Genomic DNA, 24,749 nt, shown 5'->3' with positions numbered 1-24,749 from the left:
CAAGAAATGCGCACCCTCTCCACTTTTAGACTCTTTGGCCCGTTTTTCTGCGCAAGAAATGCGCACCCTCGCCGCTTTTAGACTCTTTTGCCCCGTTTTTCTGCGCAAGAAATGCGCACCCTCTCCACTTTTAGACTCTTTGGCCCGTTTTTCTGCGCAAGAAATGCGAACCCTCTCCGCTTTTAGACTCTTTGGCCCGTTTTTCTGCGCTAGAAATGCACACCCTCTCCACTTTTAGACTTTGGCCCGATTTTCTGCACTAAAAATGCGCACCCTCTCCGCTTTTAGACTCTTTTGCCCCGATTTTCTGCGCTAAAAATGCGCACCCTCTTATAAAAACCTGCTTAACAGCGGGCCAACTTTCATTCTATTTCTAAAATACCTCGCGGGCCGCTCCAAAAAAGGAAACAGGCCGCGGGCCGTAGTTTGGACACCCCTGGTCTACAGAAAACAGAGCTGAGCGGCATGACAGAAACAATCGGTGACTAATCAACTAATCAGAAGATCAGAGAATCAACAGATTCATTCAGTCGACTAACAAAATAAATCGTTAGTCGCAGCTCTACCCAAAGTTGGCACATACATTTAAGGATGAGCAGCAGCTACTGGTGTGTGCCATGGCCCTCTGTGTGTGGCTACCAGGCCTGCCAGAAACAGACACGGTCCAGAGAGAATAACACCAGGAGACATAGAGCGCAGCACCTGCTCTCTCAGCCAGCCATATATTTCTCCGTCTGGAGAAGGCCAACCATCCCTACATCTCTCCGTACGTTCATCCATCTGTCCATCTGTACATCGTGCTCTCTCTAGAAGCCAGGCCTCACACCCGACCTAACTGGCCTTGCACCACTGAGCATTTCTGATCAGCTCCTCACGACTGACTCCGCTGCTGAATCTATAATTCTAAATTATTCAGCTGTGAAAACTGAGAATGCTTCCAAAGGTGCTTGGTTAGAATGACAAAATCTGAAATGCTGCCAAATATCTTTGTTTGCCACATGAGCGCTCGCTGTGCCAGAGAATTTAGCAAAAGCCCCATGCTAATTCCAAAGTTGATTATACAGAAATTCTCGAAGTGGATTCAAATCAGCCGTAACGTGACCCAGCTTTCGAACTACAAGGGGAAACGTGAGGTTGAGAAGTGGGGGCGCGGGGGGACAAGCATATTACCCAAACAACAATAATATACATAGAGAACAGGTCTGTAGTAAGTAAGCTTAGCTTGAGAAAACACAGGCATTCAAAATATTTCCATTTCTCTCCATAGGCCTATCATGTTTATTTATTTATCTTTAAAAAAATTTATCTGTAACCTGCAAAGTGGTTATTGAGTGATGCCGCAGGCTAAAGAAATATTAGCTGTTTGGCCATGCTAGGCTGTGTGTGTATGATACTATACACATCACAATACTTATGATTCAATGCGGCACTGTAAGCATGGTGATATGCTGTGATTGTTAAAATATAATTGTTAAAATTTAAAATAATACCACAATAATTCAGGTAATTTTGCAATAACAATATTCTTTAAGAAATGACAGAACATTGATATTTTTAAAATTTATTTTAAGAATATATAAGAAAACGTAAAACATATATACAACAAAAATATAAGAATTTCATACACAACTTAATAAAAATCTATAAACCTTATAGTAATAAAAAATAAAGTAATGTGACAACAAAAGTCTACCACAAAACTGAAGTTAAACAAACAATTAAAAGTGAATACAGTAAACAGCCAAATAAATACAAAACAGACTGCTTTCAAGGATATTGCGATATCACCCCTAACTGTCAGAAAACCCAATATGAGGTAAAATATATATTTTTCAACAGAGTATGAGTACAAGTATGTGGATTTTGGAACTTGTTGATACTGATACCTACTTAGAATTACGATACCCAATACCAGTATTCATCTATAATATTTATAATATCTGAGAAAAACAAGTTCCCGTTTTATCCAATCGGCAATTAGAACAGACTAGAGAACAAAGACCATAAAGAACCTCCAGATTCACATAATATAAACATCATAACACTTGAGCAGATTAGTCTGTGGATACTTCTATGATCAGAATGAAGTAATGACTAGTGTATTCATAGTAGCCAGATACAGACACAAGTTTCGGATTTTATAAGATTATCCCACAATCCCTTGCACATTTTTTCATTTTTTCTAGCACCTTTAGAAAATAATTGGAAGCATCATTTCAGTACCGTTAGACCTCTGAAATGTTCTTTACACTCATAAACACATAAACATTTGTGATGTAATGTATTAACCCACACACTCAAGCTGAACATTAATGTTTGTAATGGTGCATGAAGACATTGAGAATCTTCTAGATATCAGCTTCTACACATCATAATTTTTTTACCCTGTAGTTTATATCCCTGATGATATTAAGCATGATTCTTGTTTTTTCTTCTATGAAAATGTAATGATCTCCTAAATCCAATTAAACCAGAAAAATTACACTCTGTTGGGGATCCCAATTGGCGCAGCCTCAGATCATCGGGAGATCGCCATGCGACCTTACTTTTACTGGGTCTCTTGAATTCCCTTCCCTTATTCAGCACGATGCTAGTCAGTATGGAGCCTATTAGCTTTTCCAAACTCACTCAGCTGTCCAATCATGATGCGTTAGAGGCTCGCCTCATTTGACTTGGTTTAAGCCTGTGCTAGCTTTTACCATGCAAGCACTGGTAGGCTTGTGTGATAAGGAGTCTTTGTAACTGGGTGAGAACTGGGTAGGAAAATGACTGAAACCTACGCATTTTGTCAGTTGCTTATGTTTCACCCCAGGATATCTATGTTGCAGGTCAGACGTTCCTATAACTTCCTGTGTTTTACTGATGGCTCATCAGTGTGTCTCAAGGCCACCCGGAGTGTACTAAAACAACCGTTTGTGATGCAAAACAGAAGGTCAGATCTTGTTTGACTGGAAACACTGACAGTTAAAGTGCTGAACATAAGGCACACCTGAACCACCGACACAAAATAAGAACAGAAAACTAATTGTGCTAATTGTTGTCAGAGAGAGAGAGAGAGAGATGCTTATTCACATGCAAAGCATCACCCAGTCTCTCCCACTTTCCCTTCATCCTACTTCCTACTCGCATTCTGTTTCTGGAAGCCAAGAAAAAAAGACCAAGCAATGCTATTCGTGCTACTACAACGAGCCAACACTGTCTGTGCTACTTTATAATTCATTGATCTAAGCTAATTTTACGTATTTTTATTAGTTTTAAATAGATATAGTGTTGTATTTACCCTGTTTATTTAAAAAGAGGGTTTAATACTGTGATCAGTCTACTTAAAGACCAGTTAGCTACATAAATGTGAAACCAGATTTATAATGCTAATAACAATGCTAGGCTGTGCTATGCTAGGCCAGGTTATGCTAAGAATAAACCAAGAACAAACCATGTTTTATAGGGATGCACTGATGTAGGAAATCTGGGCCAATGCCTATATTCCACATAACATATTTATATATATATATATATATATATATATATATGCAAAACAGATGGCAATATACACATTTAAAACTTAAACATAGACTAGACACCTCTGTCTAAATGTCTAAAAAGTTTAAAACTAATTTAAATGTGAAAAAAAATAGATTTAATATACTAGTTTACTGATATTGTAAACAGAATTTTAAATTGTCTTCTGATGTGTAAATAGAAATAGATTTTTAATTAAGGTAAAACAAGCCTAGCTCCAATGACCCCAGTATGTGGAAGTGGTTATTTAGCAAGTAGCTTTTTAACACAAATTACTGCTGGGATGACGAGCCTCCACATTCCTATCTAAATAGAGGCTGGGAAATTATAAACGAACCCAATGTCCATGAAACAAGTGAATGTTTTTTTTTTTTTTTTCATGCAGTTACAGCAGCTGCAGACTTTACTGACAGAGTGATCACTACTGAATGAACTGATTAACTGATCTAAAAGAAAAAAAGATTAATCAAAGAAACAAATACAATAAAAATAGAAAGCCTCACATCTGCTGTTATTCTCTATAAACAGACCATTTCAAAATAAAAGTCACCAATACAAACAAACAGACAGAAAATATAAAAATTTAAATCGCTAACACAAACCAACAGACTAAGGCAAAATGAAGCTAAAATTACTCTGTGGATTGATCCAAACCGCAAAACGTGTGATTAAACACTATAAACACAAAGGTGTACCTGCCAGAAAATCACTCACTTGCTCAAGTTAAAATGTATTTCAATATATATATATTTTTTGCTTTAGTGCAATTGTGCTATTGTCTATGAAATTGTAGCTGATGATTCATAAGGAAAAATAAACTTAAAATATGAATGGAGAAAAAAAAAATCTGAAAAAGGAAGAAATTTCACAGATTTCATTTGTGACTGAATACTGAATGAGAGGTAGAATAATGAGTGAGCAGAGGAAGAGAGAGGGAGCTACTGAGTGCTGGGCTCTTTCTTTTGGGCGGTGCAGTGAGAGCCCACCCACTGGCTTTATAGACTGAAATGTGAGCTCCACGCCAAGCGGCTGGCCTTCTCCTCCTGATTGACGCTGCTGAATCCGATTACGTGCCAGGGCCCTTGCCACAGCAGCAAACACGCTGCCTTCTTAGTACACACACACACACACACACACACACAGACAAACACACACACACACAGACACACACACACACCAGTCAAATGTCCCAGTCAAATATGTTTATCAGCCTCTTAATGCACAGCAGGTCTATTCACCCTCAATGTGGGAAAACAATTTAAAAAAAGCACAAAAATAAACATATCACTCTATCACTCTCTCTTCCTCTCTCTCTCCTCTGTTTCCTCCACAGATCAAAGTGGATTACACACTGACGCTCACGGAAGAGGACTCGGATATACAGATCCTCAAATTCCAAAATCGCAACAATGGAATTGAGGGGGAAAAAAAAGTAATTTTTCCTGCTTCTCTCCTCCCTCTCTACCAGGTTCCCTCCTCTTTCCCTCGTTCCTCCCACCCCTCTCCTTCCCTCCCTCTCGGCTCCCTTTAAGTTCCCAAGGAAAGCTGCATGAACTTGCTGGCAGGGTTCCAGACTTCAGTAATGCACTAATGAGTATTTGGAGACTCCCCTCAAAACTGCCGCCGCCATTTGGGACATGAAAAAGGACAAAAAGGAGAAGGAGAGAAAGGGGGAAAACAAAAAAATTGGCTCGCTCGCCTGCTCAGCAGACAGGAACTACAGTCTCTTACTGTCATCCAGCTCAGTGAAGGCTGTAAATAACACACACACAGTCCTCGCACAGACACAAAAACAAACCAAACACACCGAACAAAGGCCAACAGAAACGCAAACAAACTCCAGACAACGTGCACATATACGGCGCGTGACGCGGGCGCTGGCTACGTGCACACATTCACATAAATAATACAAGCAGCGCTCAAGCTCTGAAGCACCGTGGTGGCGGCCCAGTTTATTAAGAGCAACGGAGAGAGTGATCAAAACAGATAAAAATACACGGAGATGGAGGGAAAAACAGAATGAATCATGCTGAGCTGGCACGAGGGAGCCTCCACTCCCCCAATTCTCTGTTTCACTGTGTCACCGCTCTGATCCAGCTCTCAGCTGCTCTATCATACTCAGACCTGTGCTCTTCCTTCACTCGGCTTTTCGGTCTGCGTTCTGCTCTCTCACTGCTCAGCTCAGCTGTGGCTATATTTATCCCGTTTCTGCTGTATCCAACCAGAAATACATGATTTTATCCAAGAAATAGCCTCCAGATATGCCAAGGATAAAGGACTAAGTCATGGTGCATAACAACACAGAGAAAAAACTAAGAAACTGCACGCACAGAAACCCACTCACAGAGACACTAGACTAGAACTGCTTTAGACTATAACTGCTTTAAAGGGGCCATAGAATACATTTAAGTATTATAAGTATTATTTTAATTATTATATATAATTATTCTGTTGATCCCACAATCAAAAATGTTTTGATAACTTTTTTTTTAAATAATTTTTTTAACACATTTTAAGAATGTACATAATCTGTCACTAACTGATGTGTACTACCCAGCACCACAATAAGCAATTGTTATGCACAATACAGTTGTTAGCCCAGAAATATTTGAGATAAACAATATTATTGTCATTTTAATGCCACTGAAATTATGCTAATGTAATAGAAAAATAATTCAACTGAGTTTTGAGAATATTCAGACATTCAAATTGAAACACATAAAAATGTTAAAATATCCTAGTTTTATCTCACGAAGTAAACACAATAGGCAGTACTGAGGTCAGCAAAAATTACTGAGGTTATGTCCATGTGTCGTACCATACAGACATCCAGTGTGGACAGTGTGGCAGTTTTTTTCTTTTTCTTTTTTTATATTGATATCAGAATTATATCATATCGACTAACATTACGAATATGTACCGTGATCTAAATTTTTGCCATGTTGTCTAGACCTATAGCCCTGTGCAAAATCTGATGAGCTCTGCTTTGACTGTCTAGCTGGTTTACAGCATCACAATAGCTCACACAGAAGCCATATTATAGCACACAGCATAGCACAGCTTTAACCTAGCAGTGTAACATTGTGCTGACATTGTGCATAGTTAGGTTACAGCGCAAGCTCACTTCTCCTGCTTTTGCTTCCTCAGACTCTGTATTTAACCCCCCTTCCCAGGATCAGGCCTCAGGCAAAGCCGTGGTCATGAGGCCTGGTTCACATAGCAGACTGTTTTCTGATAACTAGCAGAGTGTGATGGTGATGGGCACCCTGGGTAAAGAATGCCTCTAAGTAAAAGCATCAAAAACACCATTTTCTCCCAAAAGGCACGCTGCACTTTACGAGGTTGGAGCTTTAGGCCTTAAAAAAAGCTTTCACTAGTGTGCTGGGAATGAGGAGAAAACAGTGCTTAAGCGTCTGTGAAGCACTGGGCGATATGACCCCATATTAATATCGCACTTAACTGAAAAAAAAATTGAAGGATTATTTAAGTTAATGATGGAAACAGTATTTTTGTTTCTTCTGCATAGCTTTATTATAGCGTAGCATAGATTATGAATAATATCTATGTAATAACATTTATTTTACCCCAATCCTAATTATCACATCAGGATACTACTTTTTTACTGTTTTTAGCAAAAGAAAAATTCTGTTCTCATTTCCCATTAAATATCTACTGGAGAAAGATTATATCTGTTCAGTATCATTTATTTTATTTAATATGGAGATATATGGAGTGCATTATTAATATCATGACATTCTGGATCATTGATTTCTATTACAAATCTAATAAAATACTTATACTTTTTAATATCTCAGTTAGTGGTGTGTCATATCATATCATAGGAAATAATAAACTTTTATTTTCATTTTGTTGCATTAGTGTATTTTTGAAATATATATTTTTTAATTCAGTGTTTTGTCATATCGCCAAGAGTATCGTTAGTGCGGAAATACCATGAAAAATTCTAATATTATTTTAAGGCCATATCGCCCACCCCTAATATATAGCATATTAATTTTCCCAATGTCATGCCCTAGTCAGATGTTTTTGGGCCAACTATTTTGACTAAATATTTAAGACACAATCTCTAATATTTATTAACTATAACAAAACCAAGAGAAGCTGGACAAATGAAGAGCATAGCTACCAACTGCAGCGCTGGCACATTAGAGGTGTACCAACATTAGATGAATTTAGATTACTGCACCACAACGTGTGCAGTCTTGTAGCCTTTGTAACCCTCTCCCAAAAAAAGAGGTTATATTTCTATGAAAATGTGGATGTGAGTAAAAACCATAAACTCACAATTCGCATAGCAGTGAATCCATAGCAGAAACATCACCGAGTACGCTGTTTTCCCCAAACCCATCATAATACCACAGTGCAGGGTTCATCATGCATAATTAATGCAGTACAAACCGGAGTTTTTTCAGTGTTATTCTTCCGAGAAAACACAATCTCTAATGAGGTAATGCCAAATCCCTTAACACAGAACGTGATTACATTGCGCAAACAAATGTAGACGGTTTTTAGGTCAAGGGGCAGATCAAAAAGTGTCTATCGAGCAGAGAGCCAGTAGGGAGTAGAGAAGCAACACTGATTGCACCCAATGAGGGTGAGTCTTAAATACTTAAAGTCTTAAATACTAACCCTCGACATGCTCAACATGGTCACATGGTCACAAACATAACCCGAAACAAAGTGCTACAGAGCAGCGGTGTGCAAACTCTATTCAAACTGCAAAAAAGCTTTCCTCAATAACGATAATAATCTTTACAAATTTACATAAACAGACAAACAGAGGATACTGATGCTTGTGGCCTATTTCAATAAAACTAGCGTACATCCAGCACATAAGGAAACATCACTAAAAAAACACTTTTTGGTGTGTTGAACAGGTGATAAAAAAGATGGCAAGTAGCAGCAAGCCTGAGATCTACAGTGGGCTTGTTGTTGAGCCAGAGTGATTACAAAAATGATCACAATCAACCCCAGCGACAAAGTGGTTTCAACTGGAATGTGCAGGAATTCTGCCAAGAGGGTGCAGAGGATAATAGAGGAGAAGTGAAGCAGGCAGTGGACTTACATTACACAGACAAAAATACTGGGACACCTACTCATTTACTGTTTCTACTAAAATCAGAGTCTTAGTAAGTAATGTTTACGAAATAGACAAACGTGTATAGATTTTTATGTTTCTACTGAATGTATGAACAAGTTATACTTTCTGTTTATACTAAATAAAACTTTAATATATATTTTGTTGTTTGAAATTGATTTAAAAAAAGGTAACGTTTTGTCATATTAAACACACACAAACACCCACACATGTATTAGTTGAGTGAGTGAAGTTAAACACTGGCCACATGCTCATGGCAATGCAATGTAAAAGATCAAAGAGTTAGAGTAAGGGCTAATGCAAGCAAATCTAGCGGAAATGACTTCCACAGATAAATGAGAGATCTGCTAGACATTAAAACTAGTTATTTCACAAACTCTCTGTTTACATGCTAAAACATGAGAAGGTAGGCAAATAACGTTAGCTGAGGTGATAACCTGATCTGGTGTGTGGTAGCCTGCAGTCCTACTTCTCCTGATTAATGGATTATAAATGGAAATATTGCATTTGACTGAAATATCCATTCCAATAGTGCTTGTTTAGTTTGCAGATGCTCTGTCTGAATGATTGTCACGATATGCATTGTGCTTGAGAAATGCTTATTATTAAATTCTATTAGCCCCAACATTAATACTATTGAATATGACCATTGATTTCCACTAGTGACGACCCCCAAAGTGTGTATTCAACATATTCTATCTGATTTCAGGTTTTACATAGTTTACACTGCAGATCTTTACTTTGATGATTACTTAAAAAAGGTGACTGAGGATATGTAGAGTAATCAACAAAAAATGCCTAAAAATATATTTTTTTTTTCCCCAAAATTGGGTTTTGGGCAAGTAACACCCTCCCCCAAAACCCAGACCCCAATATAAGACTTTTTTCCCCCAGTTTGGGAGCCATATCAAAAGCATGATATAAACCAGTTTTTGGAATGAACACTAAGCTACTACAACTGTGTATAATCTTCATTGAGAGCAGAACGGCTCTAAAGAGCAAGCTATTGCATTTTCCCAGCTCAATTAAGAGCAAAGCGAACTACAACAACACTTAATTCATCAGAAGAACGTTTCCGTTTGGTGTCAATTAAAGGGACGGGACTGAGACTAATCAACATTTATAACTTTATGTCCCTTAGCAGCCAGCTTTCGTCTGGCTCGGTCTTTTCTCACATTGAGTTGCAGCCATCTCTCGTCTCACCAAATCCCTACTTCAAATCACCCATTATAACTGAAACTGGGTAATTGATCTCAGATTGGAGACTGGAGCGTGAAATACTGGTTTCCCCCCTCTGCAGGGGAAAAACGGTCTCAAAGACTTCCTGGACTTTCTTGATCCTATTGCCAGAGCAGTAAAGAACGCTGACTGAAATTAGCCGTGCGCACTGGAGCTCGCCCCGGGCCAGATGGCGTCTCTGTCTCCATCTCCATCCATCAGAGCAAGTTACACCGCACAGATTAGCAATCTCCAGACTTGTTTACCTACTGGCAGCCAGGAGGAAGTCTGAGATTATCCCCACAAAGGGTCAAGAGGCTTGTAAATGTGTATCGGAGTGTTAAAGAAACTTGCAGAACGTGCCCTAACAGGCTTCCCAAGCCGGTGTGTAAACATTTCTCCATGCGGAAGGCTTTGTACGGAGATCAGAGTGAAGCGAAAGAAGAGGAACATCACACTAAAAACCCATCACCCTCTTCCATCTTATGGAAATCATCTCCACCCTTCTGCAGCTACAATGTTCTCACTATGGGAACCTGCTCAGAAAAAAAGAAAAAAACTCCATTACATAAAATAGCCGCCGCGGCTGGCAAGACTGTAACTAGGCGACTGGCTCCTGTTCCAATAGTTTCTGAGAAAGAGAGAGAAAAAGTAGAGAGAGAGAGAGAAAGACACTAACCAACAGCACTTCTGCAAACCCTCCAGCTAATTAACACATCCTAACGCTGTGAAGGCAGGTAAAAACATCAGCACTGCAGGTATATACATTAAAAACAATACAAGCTAAAAACCTACAACAGAAATATAGGACTGTTATAAAGTCCTGAAGATGAGCAACGATTTATGAACCCAATTGATTATGTAAATTACTCACGTAAATATAATAATAATAATAATTATCTGTGTTTATTGCCATTTTATATTTTGCAGCACAATAAAACTATTAAATATTTTTTTCTCTACACATATAACATATAGGTTTAAATGCCAGGGTCAGAGCACAGTGTCAGAGCAAAAGGCTAGTCATGCTACTGCACCTCTGAAGCAGAGAGGTCAAGGGCCTTGCTCAAGGGCCCAACAGTAGCAGCTTAGCAAACCTAGGTATTGAACCTTCAATGTCTAATCAATATCCAGCACTTTAGATTTTTCCTCGCTATTTTTTCCTTTGGCTTATTCTTATTAGTGTTTTCCTCTGTTCTGCCATAGTTTTACCGTAGGAGGGTTGTTAAAAAGAGAGAAGCTCAATGCCTTCTATGAGAAAGCTGGAGCTTGGGCAACACCTTCTAAAAGGTCCAGTACAAAACAATCCCAAACACACATCGTCCACCAAGTTTTCATAAGACATCCTAGAAGATTCTGAAGAAGCTGCCTGAAATAAACTCCATAGAAAATCTTGTGGGATTTGCATCACACAAAATCACAGATTCTTCACAAATGCTGGTGTTTGGCTATTTTCTGGCATTTTTTGTTTTTGTTATATTTTCTGGAGAAAAATTGCTAGGATAATTGCTATCAAGGTATTTTAATTATTCTAGAGAGTTGGAGTTAACACAACTCCGTTCAATTTGTCTACAACATTGCTATGCATTTGCTATGCACTGAAATCAACACTGCATTTATAATATGGTTACTGAAGAATCAAGAGGGTGTAAACATTGCAGTTCTGTCAATGATGTGATCATAAAAAAGTGTTAAAGTAAGGAGCAAATTTCATGATGTTTGGAATCTAGGATACACCAAAAAATGTCCTCAGCATATCCTCACTGGCCTTTACTTGCAACTTAATTATATCACTCCTCACTTTTTACTAGAGCCCTTTCTTAAAAGGTCAGTGAGTGTACAGAGTCACTCAATGATGACCCTGATCTGTGTGTTAAAGGAATCAAAATAAATGTCTGGCTAGAGCTACGATGCTGACACACAGAATGACCACACACCTTGAAGCAATTTTACCTGTGCAATATTTTCCCCAACAAACCTCAAACCCTCACTTTAACAGGACAGGCCTCCCAGTGTTCTTTAAGAGAAACACTTGCCAAACAAACGCCACAGATGGTGCTTTTACCTCCCACTGAATCAAGGCCATCGGTATTTTAAGAAAGCATACAGGTCTGACCAGCAGTCAGTTGTTCCACTGGTTCTGGTCAGTCAGGCCAGAGTATGATTGCTACTGGCAGACCAAAGCGAGGCTTGAAAAGCGTCAGTGCTCAGCCTCTGACCACAAAGATGGGTGCCAGGGTTTTGAAATACCCTTTTACAAATACGCCCCCTTCCAGCTCTCTTCCCTGCACTTGCCTCTCTCGCACCACCCAGACATGTAGGCGCTGCTGGCAGAAGAATGGCTCACCTCCCCCTGCATGATCTGTGTGGCTCTGAGAGCCTTTGCCAAGCTTTCCTAATGCAACTTCAGCTCAGTGTGCCCAGCTCTCCTCTGTAGGGCTAAAGGCAGCTTAATCTCTATCTCTGGTCTACAGGAGGGCTATTTTGAAATGTCAACTTCCCCCACAATATCTCAGAGACGGAGAGGCCCGAGCGTCTACTTCCGCAGATTAGGAAACTGACTAATCAAAATAATGTCAAAGGCCTGAGTTAAGGGCTTTTTTTTTGCTTCACTTTGGGAAAAAATGGGGAAAACACAGCAGCGCAGCCTTGAGCAGCTCAAAATCAGTTTATCATAGTCTTCAAATGTCAGTCCACAGAATACAGAACCCAAGCATTTCCTGCTGCCAGGGACAAGCCTTTAAAGTAACTCCGCAGATCAACCTGGCATTTGTGTTTTTTTTTCTCCTTCGTGTGACAGCCAATGTAACGTGATCCGAGACTCTGAAACACAGCACAAAAGCAGACAGGGCAGCTGGGAAAGAGGAGAGGAGCAATGGCGTTATTGTGGCTGACAGCCAAAAACCAGACAGACACCATTTTATAGTGGGCAGCGTCTGAGCGTCTGATTGAGCGAGCGAGAGAATGAACGTGTGTGTACACACACAAAAAAAAATGCGTGTGCAAAGTGTTTATAGGGATCACCGTAAAGCAGCGGTCCCTCTAGCTTAATTACATTCACTTACAACAGCAGGCAACTGTGTAAAACAACAAGCCAAAAAGCACAGGGATCAGGAAATCAGCAATATTGAATTTGACTGAATCTGCATGATCCAAAACTGATTAATAATATTAATACCTCTCTATATTTGACACCAGTGTCAATAACTGAGCTCACACTCACGCTACTACAACCCATACATGAAGTACAGCACACACAATCAGTGATCTTTTTCAGCCAAGTCAGGCATGACAGCTTTTTTAATATTTATCCTTTTGCTTAATATCTAATGTAAGCATTTTTTATTATTTAGTAGACTTCCAGAAACTAAGCTAACAACAGCTGGTGAATGTAGTTAGGAGTGTCAATCTATTTTCCTCATGTAGATTTACTGGAAAAAAAGGCAGAACTGAACTTCTAGTCTCGTGTGTGTGCACCCAGGGGTAGTGTTTTCCACTATACTGTCCACCTGAGTATACTGAGTTCATTGCTGATCAAAAAATGGTAATGGGTGCATGTATGAGAAGAATAATAATAAGGGGCTGATGATGTCTTTTTCCAATCAGTAGTCTTTGTTTTGCACATTCTCAAACCTCCCAAAAACTTGTTTTCTCTAAACAGGCTTACAGTAAAAGCTAAGTGAATGTGTGAGGCTTTGTATCAGCTGTGGTTTTCACTAATTCCTGAAGACGGTGTGACTCGCTCTAACCACACGGCGCCAAACTACAGTCTCTCTTGTTGTCTGCAGAGCTGACAGTGAAATGACTTAAACATTTATGAGCTGTCTTTAAAGCGGTTCTGACGGCTCTCTGTCAGCTGAACACGGCTGGAGTTCAGAGACGGCGGGCAGAGTGGCCGGCGGGCCGTTTAATGAGGGTCCCTTTCCTACTTCCGGACCCCAGGGCGGGAACGTAACTGCAGCAAACAGTTCAGACAGGCTGTATTTGCAAACAAGTTCTGCTACGACATTAATTACTATTTTTGTGGACAATGTTTTGTCCCAGAAATAATTGTGATAAACTATATTATTAATAATTTAAAAACAGCTTAACAGCTTTATTTATTGTATGATAAGTTGCTAAAGCAATTATCATGAGACACTCACTGGGACGAGGTGGAAAAGTGAGAATATTCGCTAAAACCAAACTGCGAACTGAATGGAGAGAGTGAGGAGAAAGTGACAGAAAATTTGAGAAAACGAAAGGGAGAAACAGAAATAAAGGAAGGGTAAAACAGAAAATGGAGATATTGGTTAAGAAATAGATAAAGAGCATAACAGAGAGAGAGAAACAGAAAGAAAGACAATAAAAGAAAGAGAAAAGAGAACACAATAGAGAAACAGACAATGAGAAATATAGAGACTGATACAAAAAGAGAAGAAAAGAGAGAGAAAGAATTTGAGACAGACAGCAGAAAAAGAGAGAGAAATGGAGAGAGACAAACAGAAAAATATAGAGAGAAAAATGAGAAAACTTGACAAATACAGAGTAATACATAAAGAGAGATACATAAAGATGGATGTAGAGAAATAGAGAGAAAAAAATTAAGAGAGAGAGCAATAAACATTGTGGAAGAATGAGAGAGAGAGAGAGAGAGAGAGCGAGAAACACACAGAGGGCAACTCTTAAAATCAGAGTGAAGTACTGTAAGTGTAGGGCTACACACATACACACAGACAGACACAAAAACACACACTGCATTCCCCCAGTGAAATGATTTTTCAATTAGTGTGTGAGACGTATGCGTGTGTGTGTGTGGTGGGGGTGGTGGGGGTGGGGGGGTGTCTATCACTTGATAAACGAAAAACAGGGGAGTCTTGGATTCGATCTGTTCAGCTGCTGCTGAAATAGTGTGTATGTGAGCGTTTGAGAAAGGGGGGGTGTCAGCGTCACCACAAGGGAATGGGTCTCCCCTCCCCCTTTCTCTCTCTCTTTCTCTCTCTCTCTCTCACTCACATGCACAGACAGACACACACTCCCCACCTCCATCCCCCCCTCCTGCCCATGGAGCCACGGAGAGACACATTGTTTAGTCTGAACCCTGCTGCTACAGAGCACCACACTGTACACAGCAGACCCCCACCCTGGAAGACAGACACACACTTACACTTATACTTACACACACACACTCACACACAAACACACACACAGCTGACTGTAGTATCTATTGAGCTCCAGCACACAACTGCTCCTCAGAGGAGAGCTGCTGCCCAGCAGGCAAGAAATAACAGGAGTGTGTGCGACTGCAATTACAGATTGTCACACAACTCCCACAATGAGAGTGTATTTGTACGAAGTGTGTGTATCTGTGTGTGTGTGTGTGTGTGTACATGCACAAGCGCCACACGCCTTTCAGTAGCAGTAGAGGCTAACATTGCTAGGAACTGTTAGAAACACCGGCAGACACACACATTGTATAGACTTGTGCAGTACAGACCCCTCTTACCACACACACACACACACATACTAAAAAACACACACAAACATACACACACACACGCTGAGCTTAACCGAGGAGCCGCGGTGGGTTCAGTGAAGCGGCGACCCCCGCATTCTTCAGCACAATCGCGCTACAAATCAAAAACATGGCATAACTTGACGCAGTGAGAGTCTGCAGCCAATGCTCAGCTTCCACTTCCTGCCCTGCCCCACAGACGGGCAAATTCCTTCAGGCTGTCACGCACACAGACTCACTCTCTCTCTCACACTCTCACACACACACACACACACACACACACACACACTGAGGCCAGGGGAAGAAAACAGGAGACAGCAACAAACAGTCTCAGCTCTGGGACTTTTCCTTATCCACTTAACATCTCATTTCCAAAAAATATCAAAGCAGGATTTTAATTCCAGTCTAATTTGGACCAGCATTAATATTCCACTGAGCTAATTATCTTCCCTGCCATCAAACAAGCTTGAGAGACAGAAGAACTGGAAAGGAAATCATGAGAATTCTTCCCCTATGAAATTATGAGGCCCATTATGGTAATTGCGAAGAGGAATCCATGGCAAAATTCTTCATGCGCAATTTCCATTTAACCATTTATATCGTAACATATAGGGCTGCACGATATATCGTTTAAGCATCGTCATCACGATGTGCGCATGCGCAACAGTCACATCGCAGGACGTGCGATGTCACTTAAGGTAATTAAATCAAACATGTCATGTTGCAATGGTTTGATTCTTCACACAAGAAAAAGATGCACAGCGCTGTCTCTGTGTCTGTGTGAGTAACAGGCTGCTGCTGCCTGAGAAGCGCAAGGGGGAGGGGGGCACGAGGGGTGGGGCTGGAGTAAACACGAGGTAACTGCATGGCCTACATCCACATGGTTGGGCTGGATTGGACTGGATTGTAACCACGTGTATTTACACTTGGTACCAAAACTGATTGAAATCTATTTGCTGTGTGGATTGAAAATGTAATTTAGCTTATTTCACAGCAATTCTTATCAATGTTTAGGTTGTAATAGAAAGGATTTTCTTTTCTATGGTTCCTCATAGAGATGAATGTGTTTACATTGGTATGAAATGTATAAGACCACCTCCTGAAGTGGTTTGACTGATTAGATTTGTATTTGTTTTATATACGTCTTGGGTGCGTTTACACTTGCAAATTTCTCTGTTCGTATCCAGACACAATCCTGATACTCAAAACCAAATCACAGGGATACAGAAAAAGGACAATCATAATGTATGTGTGTGTGTGTGTGGTGCAGACACTAGTGCCTGAACAGCTGGCTGTGAGTTTCCACCAGTGATTAACTATAACTGCCTACAGGAGGTAACAAATATGATGAACCTTTCTAACCAAAACGATTAAGCTACATGCGTTCAATCTTAAATTCATTAGTTCTGATTCTTTATTACATGGTACTAATTTGCTGTGTTTACACACAGACACACTGATTATCCGCTCTGCACCACTGTTTCCTGATGGTAGATATAACTGCTGTAACCACACAAATTAAACGGTATGTGGTGTGGTTTCTGTACCACAGTGCAACAGACTAAACTAGCGTTATATAACAGTACTTATATTAAAGTATCTTAAAGGTAAATAATAAAATCCTTAAAGAGTATGCTCTTATAAATATTCACGCTGTAACACTATATATGCTCCTCAAATTATTAGTGACCATTTTTTCAACTTGTTGCCTTCACATTCCATCACTGGATTCAGCTCTAAAAAGCAGCAGATCTTTTTACCTTTAAAACAGGGAAAATGCACACTCAATCCATTCTGCACTGAAAAACGTTAAGAATTACACTCCAAAACAGAAGAAAACAGAAGAAAACTTTTTGCCAGTATTCTGTGTTATCTGTTGGCATACTTGTAAAAGATTGTACAGACATTCAGCTTTCAGATATGGAAGTTACATTCCAGCTTATCCACTTGGAAGCAAACATACAGGTTGGTGGTACAAATATTCTGATCTGGTTTATATATTTCTGGTACTAATGTAAAAAAGGAAGCACAATTAGGGAAGCTGTGACTAATCAACATAATCAGAAATGCTAAAATCAAGTAGTAAATAAGTGTATTAATGAAATAATTTTGAGCACATTTTGGCTACACTCACATTACCTAAAGTGACTCAAATCTAATAACCAAGATTAATATACCTTGATAAGAGATTTACATGGAAATCTACAGATCTTTTTCTACAGTTTAATACTGACATTTAATACTGACTGAAATTTAATTGGTAAAATATATATATATATATTTTATTAATAGTCTTTAGTGGAAAATAATCAATATCAATATGTATTGTATCTAGATTGTAATAGAAAATGTTTCATTAACAGTGATTTGATTTTTTTAAACACATTTTCAATATATTATCCAAAATATTTGTTTAATCAATGTACATTTGCAGCATCTGTCACTGACTGATATTTTTTATGGGTTTCTTTACATAAATTGGCAAATTATTATTATTTTTAAGTACAAACATTCATTGTGAGTAACAGTGTTCTTAGCATTTTTTGTAGCTTCATAACATAACAATATTGTAATTATATTGTATTAACCGAAATAAAGATATACAATAAGATTATATATATATATATATACACACACACACATATATATATATATATATATATATACACTAGGGCTGCCATGATTAGTCGACTAGTCACGATTATGTCGACTATTAAAATAGTCGACGACTAATTTAATAGTCGATTAGTCGTTTTTTTTTTTTCTTTGTTTTTCTCTCCAAACTGCTGCGACTGCCTTTCTGTCCTGGACGCACATGCGCAGTAGTGGAAACCAGGGTAGGTAGTGGACGACATCTCAGGACATTATACAGACAGGCTCTGGTTTCATGGCTACCCCGCTACAGAACTCAAAAGTGTGGGATCACCAAGAAAATAAAAGTGAAACGCGTGCAATGCAATATCTGCAATGAAGAACTTGCCTTCCTCGGCAGCACAACCGCGATGCACGAGCACCTGAAAAGGAGGCATGTTGTGGCTGATTAAATGACGAAGAAGCTAAATTGCTATTTAGCTGCTAAAATTAGCGTAAACAGAGCGTTAACTTAGTACTTAACTTACTCATCTTGATAGCTTTAAAACAGAGGTCACTAATAGGCGGACCGCGATCCGGATCCGGACCCAGACGTTGTCACAAATGCCGTCCCAAACCGATAAACTACAGAGAAGGATTTCATTCTGACAGTGGCTTCTGTTTTCAGTGCTTTTCGGTGCAGTAAACTCACAGATCAGTCATGTGTGGTGTAAAATCACCAAACGCTCTCCTCTGCCAATCAGATCTGTGCAGACCGCTGCCCTGTACATGTACACAATATCTGGACAGAGAGGCATTTTTTATTAATATACTTTTTTTTCATAATAGTTCAAACAACCTCACGGTTGAGATGTTTCATAAATGCCAGTGCCTTATCCTTATTTTACACAGTTGTTTACACTTTATGCTAAACAGTAAAATAATTGTCTGTTACAACAAGCTGCATATTTCATTAAAGGTTTAATGAACTATGATTTTAATTGTTTTTATTTTTAGTTAGCATATAGCTGAAATCTAATGTTGGTTGTATAATAGCAGCTGCATTCTATTGTGATAAACTGTGTTTTATATTCAATTAACGTATGATCCGATTAGTCGACTAATCATAAAAAATAATCGGTGATTAGTCGACTATAAAAATAATCGTTTGTGGCAGCCCTAATATACACACACATACATATATATATATATATATATATATATATATATATATATATATATATATATATATATATATATATATATATATATATATATAGAGAGAGAGAGAGAGAGAGAGAGAGAGAGAGAGATTTTAGCGTGATCATTTATTCATGGTCACTGCTTGAAAAAACTGTGTCAATGGGTCACTGTGTTAAAACATCTGTCTAATATAGTATGCAGAAATGAAGTACAAATAAACCCAATTTATATATTCTACAAGGGGCATTGGCACAAGAAATGGATGTTGGCCCACAAATCCCCAATCACTACAGCTCAAGCATAAACTTATGTCTAATACAGCAAATACTGGTTTACTATAGCATTAAACCTAAACTGTTCAATTTACAGAACACATTGTCTTTAGCCTACAGAATAAAAACAAAGCATGTTGATATTATATTAATATATGTATCATAACACACTGGTGCAAAAACATCCCTGAATTGGAGCAGAATTTGTGGGGATGTCTCACAGCTCTGATGTGTGTCGCCCTCTTCCATCATTGTGGAGAGTAATGAGCTCTGCTGGGCTCAGCAGAGTGCGAACAGGAGCCATGGCTTCACGCTCAATCGACAGACACAGACAGCCTACTGGCACACACACTCACACTGTCACTCAGTCAACAGTTACAGACGAGGGAGTGGTCCAGCTCACACAAACACACCTTTTACTCCATCTTCATCTCTGTCATGCGTAAAGCAAAAAACACACTGTCCGCTTCACACACTCCCACTCAGTGGTCTCTTTCTCCCTGTCTCTTTCGCTCTTTCTCTTTATCCCCTCCGTCTGTCTGAGACCCCCCCCACTCGCCGTCGCCAGACAGTGGTCTCTGAGCGATGGAGAATAATCACAGCAGTGGCACATCAGTGCTGGGCTTCCTAATGCGCCATCACTGAGCAGTAAAGGAGGCAACCGGCTAAGCTATTAAGCAAGGCAGTGTGGCAGCACAAGACTGGCAGCTTTAAAATCAAGTCTGCTTAACCTAAAACTGGTTTACTGGTAGAAAATAAAGATCCTCACTCATCTGGAGACAGAGGGTGGATTTCTGACAGTACCTGTGTTCATAACCAGGCAGGAGAATAACACTTATCACTTATCAATTAACACTTATTAATAGCTTATCCTTAAAAAAAAGAAGGGTTGGTAGTTACTCAATTAAATAATAATGATAATAATAATAATAATAATAATAATAATTAATTAAAAAATATACACCAATAAATAAAGGTGCTTTTTTTCTGGAGCCAAAAAAAAAAACATCTAAAGCATCTTTGTTATATTTTCCATTACCAAGAATCTCCAATAGCTAACAAGTAACCAAAATACATTTTAATACAGTGTTATTTTAATATAGGACTTTCAAAAGTACATTTTAACGTATTCCTTACTCAAACCCCATTTAAAAGTTTGGCTACAAATTGTAGAAATATTTATACTTATAAGAAAATCATTTATCCCAATGTTTAGTCTGCTAAATTGATTCTAACAATATAACCATTATAGAACTTGCAAAGAGCTTTTCATTTGAACCAACCGATACAGAAAAAGAAAAAAATATGATGAAACTGTGCCCTACCTTCAGGGCTCCACAAAATATCACTGAGCATTTTTACAGTACTACATTTCATTAAAGTCATACCAAAATCCAACAAAACCAAGAAAGGCAGAGAAAGGCAGCCAGTCTTAGAAATTCTGAAGCTAAGTTACTTCAGCTAACATTACTATCCTCGTCCTGTACAGCTCATATATTTCAACATAAAACAGGCTGTGTGAAGTGGTAGTTTAATATATATAAGTAGATGCAAGTGATTAGAGTTTTAAATTAACTTGAACCTGGCCTTTATTAGCTCTCCCTGTCTGTTTTTTTATATATTGTTAGAAAACAATATAGTCTACGCTCCATATAGATCATTTTGTTTCTTAAAAATCCTACATAAACTCATCTGATGTTCCGTTAAGCACTATTCTCTTTCTTGTAACCCTGGTTCTGTGCTTCTGTTCATCTAATGGAATTGAACAGAACAGACTATCAAGATGCCCTTCCCCATTGGCTTCCAAGTCCCCACTGTAGCACTGCAGAGAGACAGTTATCTTATCAAAGCCAAGGCTGAACACCAACTGCATTACAGGGTCTGGAGCTGAAGGTCCAATCAGGCAAGTTAGCTTGTATAAGGATTCTGCTCATGCCCACCAGTGAATCAAAGCCAACTGGGAATTGAAATTGCAGATGATGGCTGACACAAAGTAAAACTCTGCTATTCCCTTACATCCTCACAATCAAGCAAAGCGAAAACAAATGTGATGACACACATTTTAAGATTACCTGCTTGTACCTTCATAATCTCATCACATCGTCAAGTGACTCCAGTGAAAGGTGAAAGGTAACTTCACCCACTGACTGACTCTAAACAGAAACCAGACATTGAGGTACTTTTTTCTGACATTACTGAACACAAGACTACAGTGATGACTGTGTATTCATATTTTGACCTATTTCACCAGCACCCCGTGGGGACCTTTTGAGGCCTTTGGTAAAAATATGAACTCTATTTAAACAGCACAAATTTATTAACCTGGATTCTTTTGTCAATGTGCCTCCACATTCATTCACCTTACAGAACTAGATAATGGGCCTAACAATGATGCTGACATTTAGAAGGAATGGAAATGCAGCTGACTGCTTGGCAATCAGTCCTTTATTACAGACAGATGTAGCTAAGTATATATATATATGTTTTGCCTATATGAATTGGAAATGGAAATAATAATCTTTAATCTTCAAATCCCAATGCAGAGAATTTTAGAAGACCTGCTCAAAATCAAACCCACCACTTAATATAATAAGCCACATGACTTTTGTAAGGTATGTTTACAATATAATACGGTCGCAGTGGTATGCTGTGTTTGTCGTAAGGTATGTTTACAATATAATACGGTCGCAGTGGTATGCTGTGTTTGTCGTACCATGGTATGAAAACAGATGTTATCAGACCATGTATATTTGCTTAAAACTAGTATTGGTAAAAAAAAAATGCAACTGAATAGAGAATCCCTCCAATTTGTTACTTTTATGTTCAGAAACTATGATGCCATGAAACTGTGATACAAAGAAACTGTGATATCATGAGGCTGGAATATTTTTGAGACAGTCATCCAATTGTATCATAACATGATAAAAAAACCTTCCAAATATATGTAATAACAAAAAAGACGCAGTGCTTTCAAACCTCAAATAACGCAAAGAAAACAAGTTCACATTCATAAAGCTTTAAAATTTCAACAATCAAAATTTGGTGGAATAACTCACAGTTACATCACAGTTTTTATGCATCTTGGCATGTTCTCCCCCACCAGTCTTACACACTGTTTTGGATAACATTATGCCACTCCTGGTGCAAAAAATCAATCAACCAAGTTCAGCTTGGTTTGATGGCTTGTGATCATCCATCTTCCTCATCATTATATTCCAGAGGTTTTCAATTTGGTAAAATAAAATAAACTCTGAGGTGGTCTCTTACTTTTTTTCCCAGAGCTGTATGCAATGTATAAAAAGATAACGAAGGTGTCTGTTTTAATCACCTTCAGTCTACACATTATGAAACATTTAGAAATCATTAATACAATGCCTAAAAACATTCTTTCCAAATAAAAATAACAACACTCTCCTTTAAACACACACATTGATTAACACGGACAGTCTTGGCAATAAACACCCAAATTAACCTCACAGATCTGAAAACAGGCCCAGTGCTAGTGTCGACATGAGGAATAAATGGCGATAGCTTGTCGTTGCGCATCGATTTAGACCGAAAGAAGCGTGTTTTAATGAAAACACTTGGATCACATCACTTTACGTTACAGCAAAACAAGACACCGGTTTTCTAATGGAAGGAAAGGAGAGAAATAAAGCGCTTACCAGCCACGGGACTCAGCAGCAGCACGGCACACAGCCCAAGCGCCAGAACAGACACCCGGCCCAACACTGCCATAGCCTTCATGCTTTATTCCTCCTTATTAAACTGTTGGGACACTGCTTTAAGTTTTAAGCAGCTGCGTTCCCCGCTCGTATTCTTCTTCCTCCTCTTCTCGTCCTTATTTCCAGTGGGGTATCCGAGCTCATTCGCTGGGAGGGAAGAGTCCAGCAGGAGCGGAGCAGCAGTGCGGTGTGAGAGTGAACGGGCGAGGCATGGTTTTCTTTTTCTCCCCGGCTTTCAGAACCAGAACCAAGTAACGTTAGTCAACTAGGGTTAACTTTAATCGGTTTAAAGTTTAACCAGCTAACTAGCACCGAGAGCTGTGAGTCACTTCGTGTGTGTATGTGTGTGTGTGTGAGAGAGAGACTTCTCCAAGTAGCTAAGGTTAACTGGCGTTAACTAACGTTACATTTAATCGCCATTTCAACGTCGTTAAATGTTATTTCTTGGCTAAAGCTACCTTCAGCGAAGAATCCGCTGCTGTCCAGAAATCACCAAAATAGAGACCATAAACCACCATAAACAACAGCGCGTCTCTGCTTTAGTTAGTTAACTAACTATATATAGACCTCACACATAACCTGGATTAGATCTTTAGTATGACAACAACCGGTAAACAGTTCCTAAATAATCTAAATTTCACCACATAACGCTACAGTCCCCGCAGTGTGTCTCAGTTCCCCGATAACAGTCCCGACAGTCCATTTCTGGGAACGTTGAGATTGTGGTAAACTAGCGTTGCTAGGTAGCTAACTAGGTAGATTAGGTTAGCTAACCTAGCAACAAACAGCTAGCTATGTTAGTTAGCTGACTAGCAACGAACAGCTAGCTTTGCTAGCCAATTTAACTAGCAACGAACAGCTAGCTAGCTAGGTTAGCTAGCTTAACGATAGTACCTAACACACATTTGGCAGCTTCTTTTTTTAAACACTTACGTTCCAACAATTATTTAGGACACAGGCTTATGTTTAAAAAAAAAACACGACAAAGAAGAAGTCTATCAAGTCCGCTATCTTCCCAAAATCTGCCAGAAATCCACAAATCGTCGAGCTCCTCGCCCCGAATCTTTCCGAACAAGCCCGACAGACATGAGCGGAGCAGCAGCAGCAGCAGAAGAGAGAAGAGGAGGGGGGTCGGTCTGAGCGGCTCCGCGTTTGACTCCAAGCCAAAACCGGGGCCTTTAACAGCGAGATAACACTCCTAAACACACACCACCGACTAAAAACTGAGCGAAAACACAGAGGCACGGTCCTACACTTCACTTCTAAAGCACTTGTGTATCGCTAGCTCGCTGTAACGCAACGCGTTTCCACAGTCTAGTCCTTTCGTCCCCCCCTGTCGGCTCCTCCGCCAGCCAGCCAGCCAGCCGTGCTCGATAAGTTCGCCCGTTCCCGCAGACAGACGCTGCAGGGCGGCGAGTCTCCCCTCCCTCTCCCCTCCTCCCCTCCCTGCTCTGCCTCTTAAACAGCCCCCAGCAGCCTAAGCGGGGAGCACAGCGAGCTCAGCTCAGTCTCTGTGCTACTTACTATTAGCTAGCGCCTCATTCAGAAACATCTAGCTACTGAAGCTACCTATAGTAGTAGGCATGTGCCGTATCGTATCTAATTAACGTTATATTGCAAAATTCTGA

At 39.4% G+C, this 24,749-nt stretch overlaps 1 protein-coding gene across 1 annotated transcript in view; it reads right to left on the bottom strand.

Annotated features, from left to right (window-relative positions):
* Positions 1–24,537, bottom strand: part of bmpr2b (bone morphogenetic protein receptor, type II b (serine/threonine kinase)) — a 95,775-nt gene extending 71,238 nt beyond the window's left edge. The window contains exon 1 of the mRNA XM_007261060.4: positions 23,062–24,537. Within this exon, the coding sequence (XP_007261122.2) occupies positions 23,062–23,143 (82 nt within the window). The 5' untranslated portion in view covers positions 23,144–24,537. The remainder of the gene's footprint in view (positions 1–23,061) is intronic.
* Positions 24,538–24,749: the final 212 nt, after the last annotated feature.

This window comes from Astyanax mexicanus, chromosome 11 (assembly GCF_023375975.1).
Source record: "Astyanax mexicanus isolate ESR-SI-001 chromosome 11, AstMex3_surface, whole genome shotgun sequence".
NCBI lineage: Eukaryota > Metazoa > Chordata > Actinopteri > Characiformes > Acestrorhamphidae > Astyanax > Astyanax mexicanus.
Note: the sequence above shows the minus strand (reverse complement) of the source record. Positions and strands in the feature narration are given on the sequence as shown.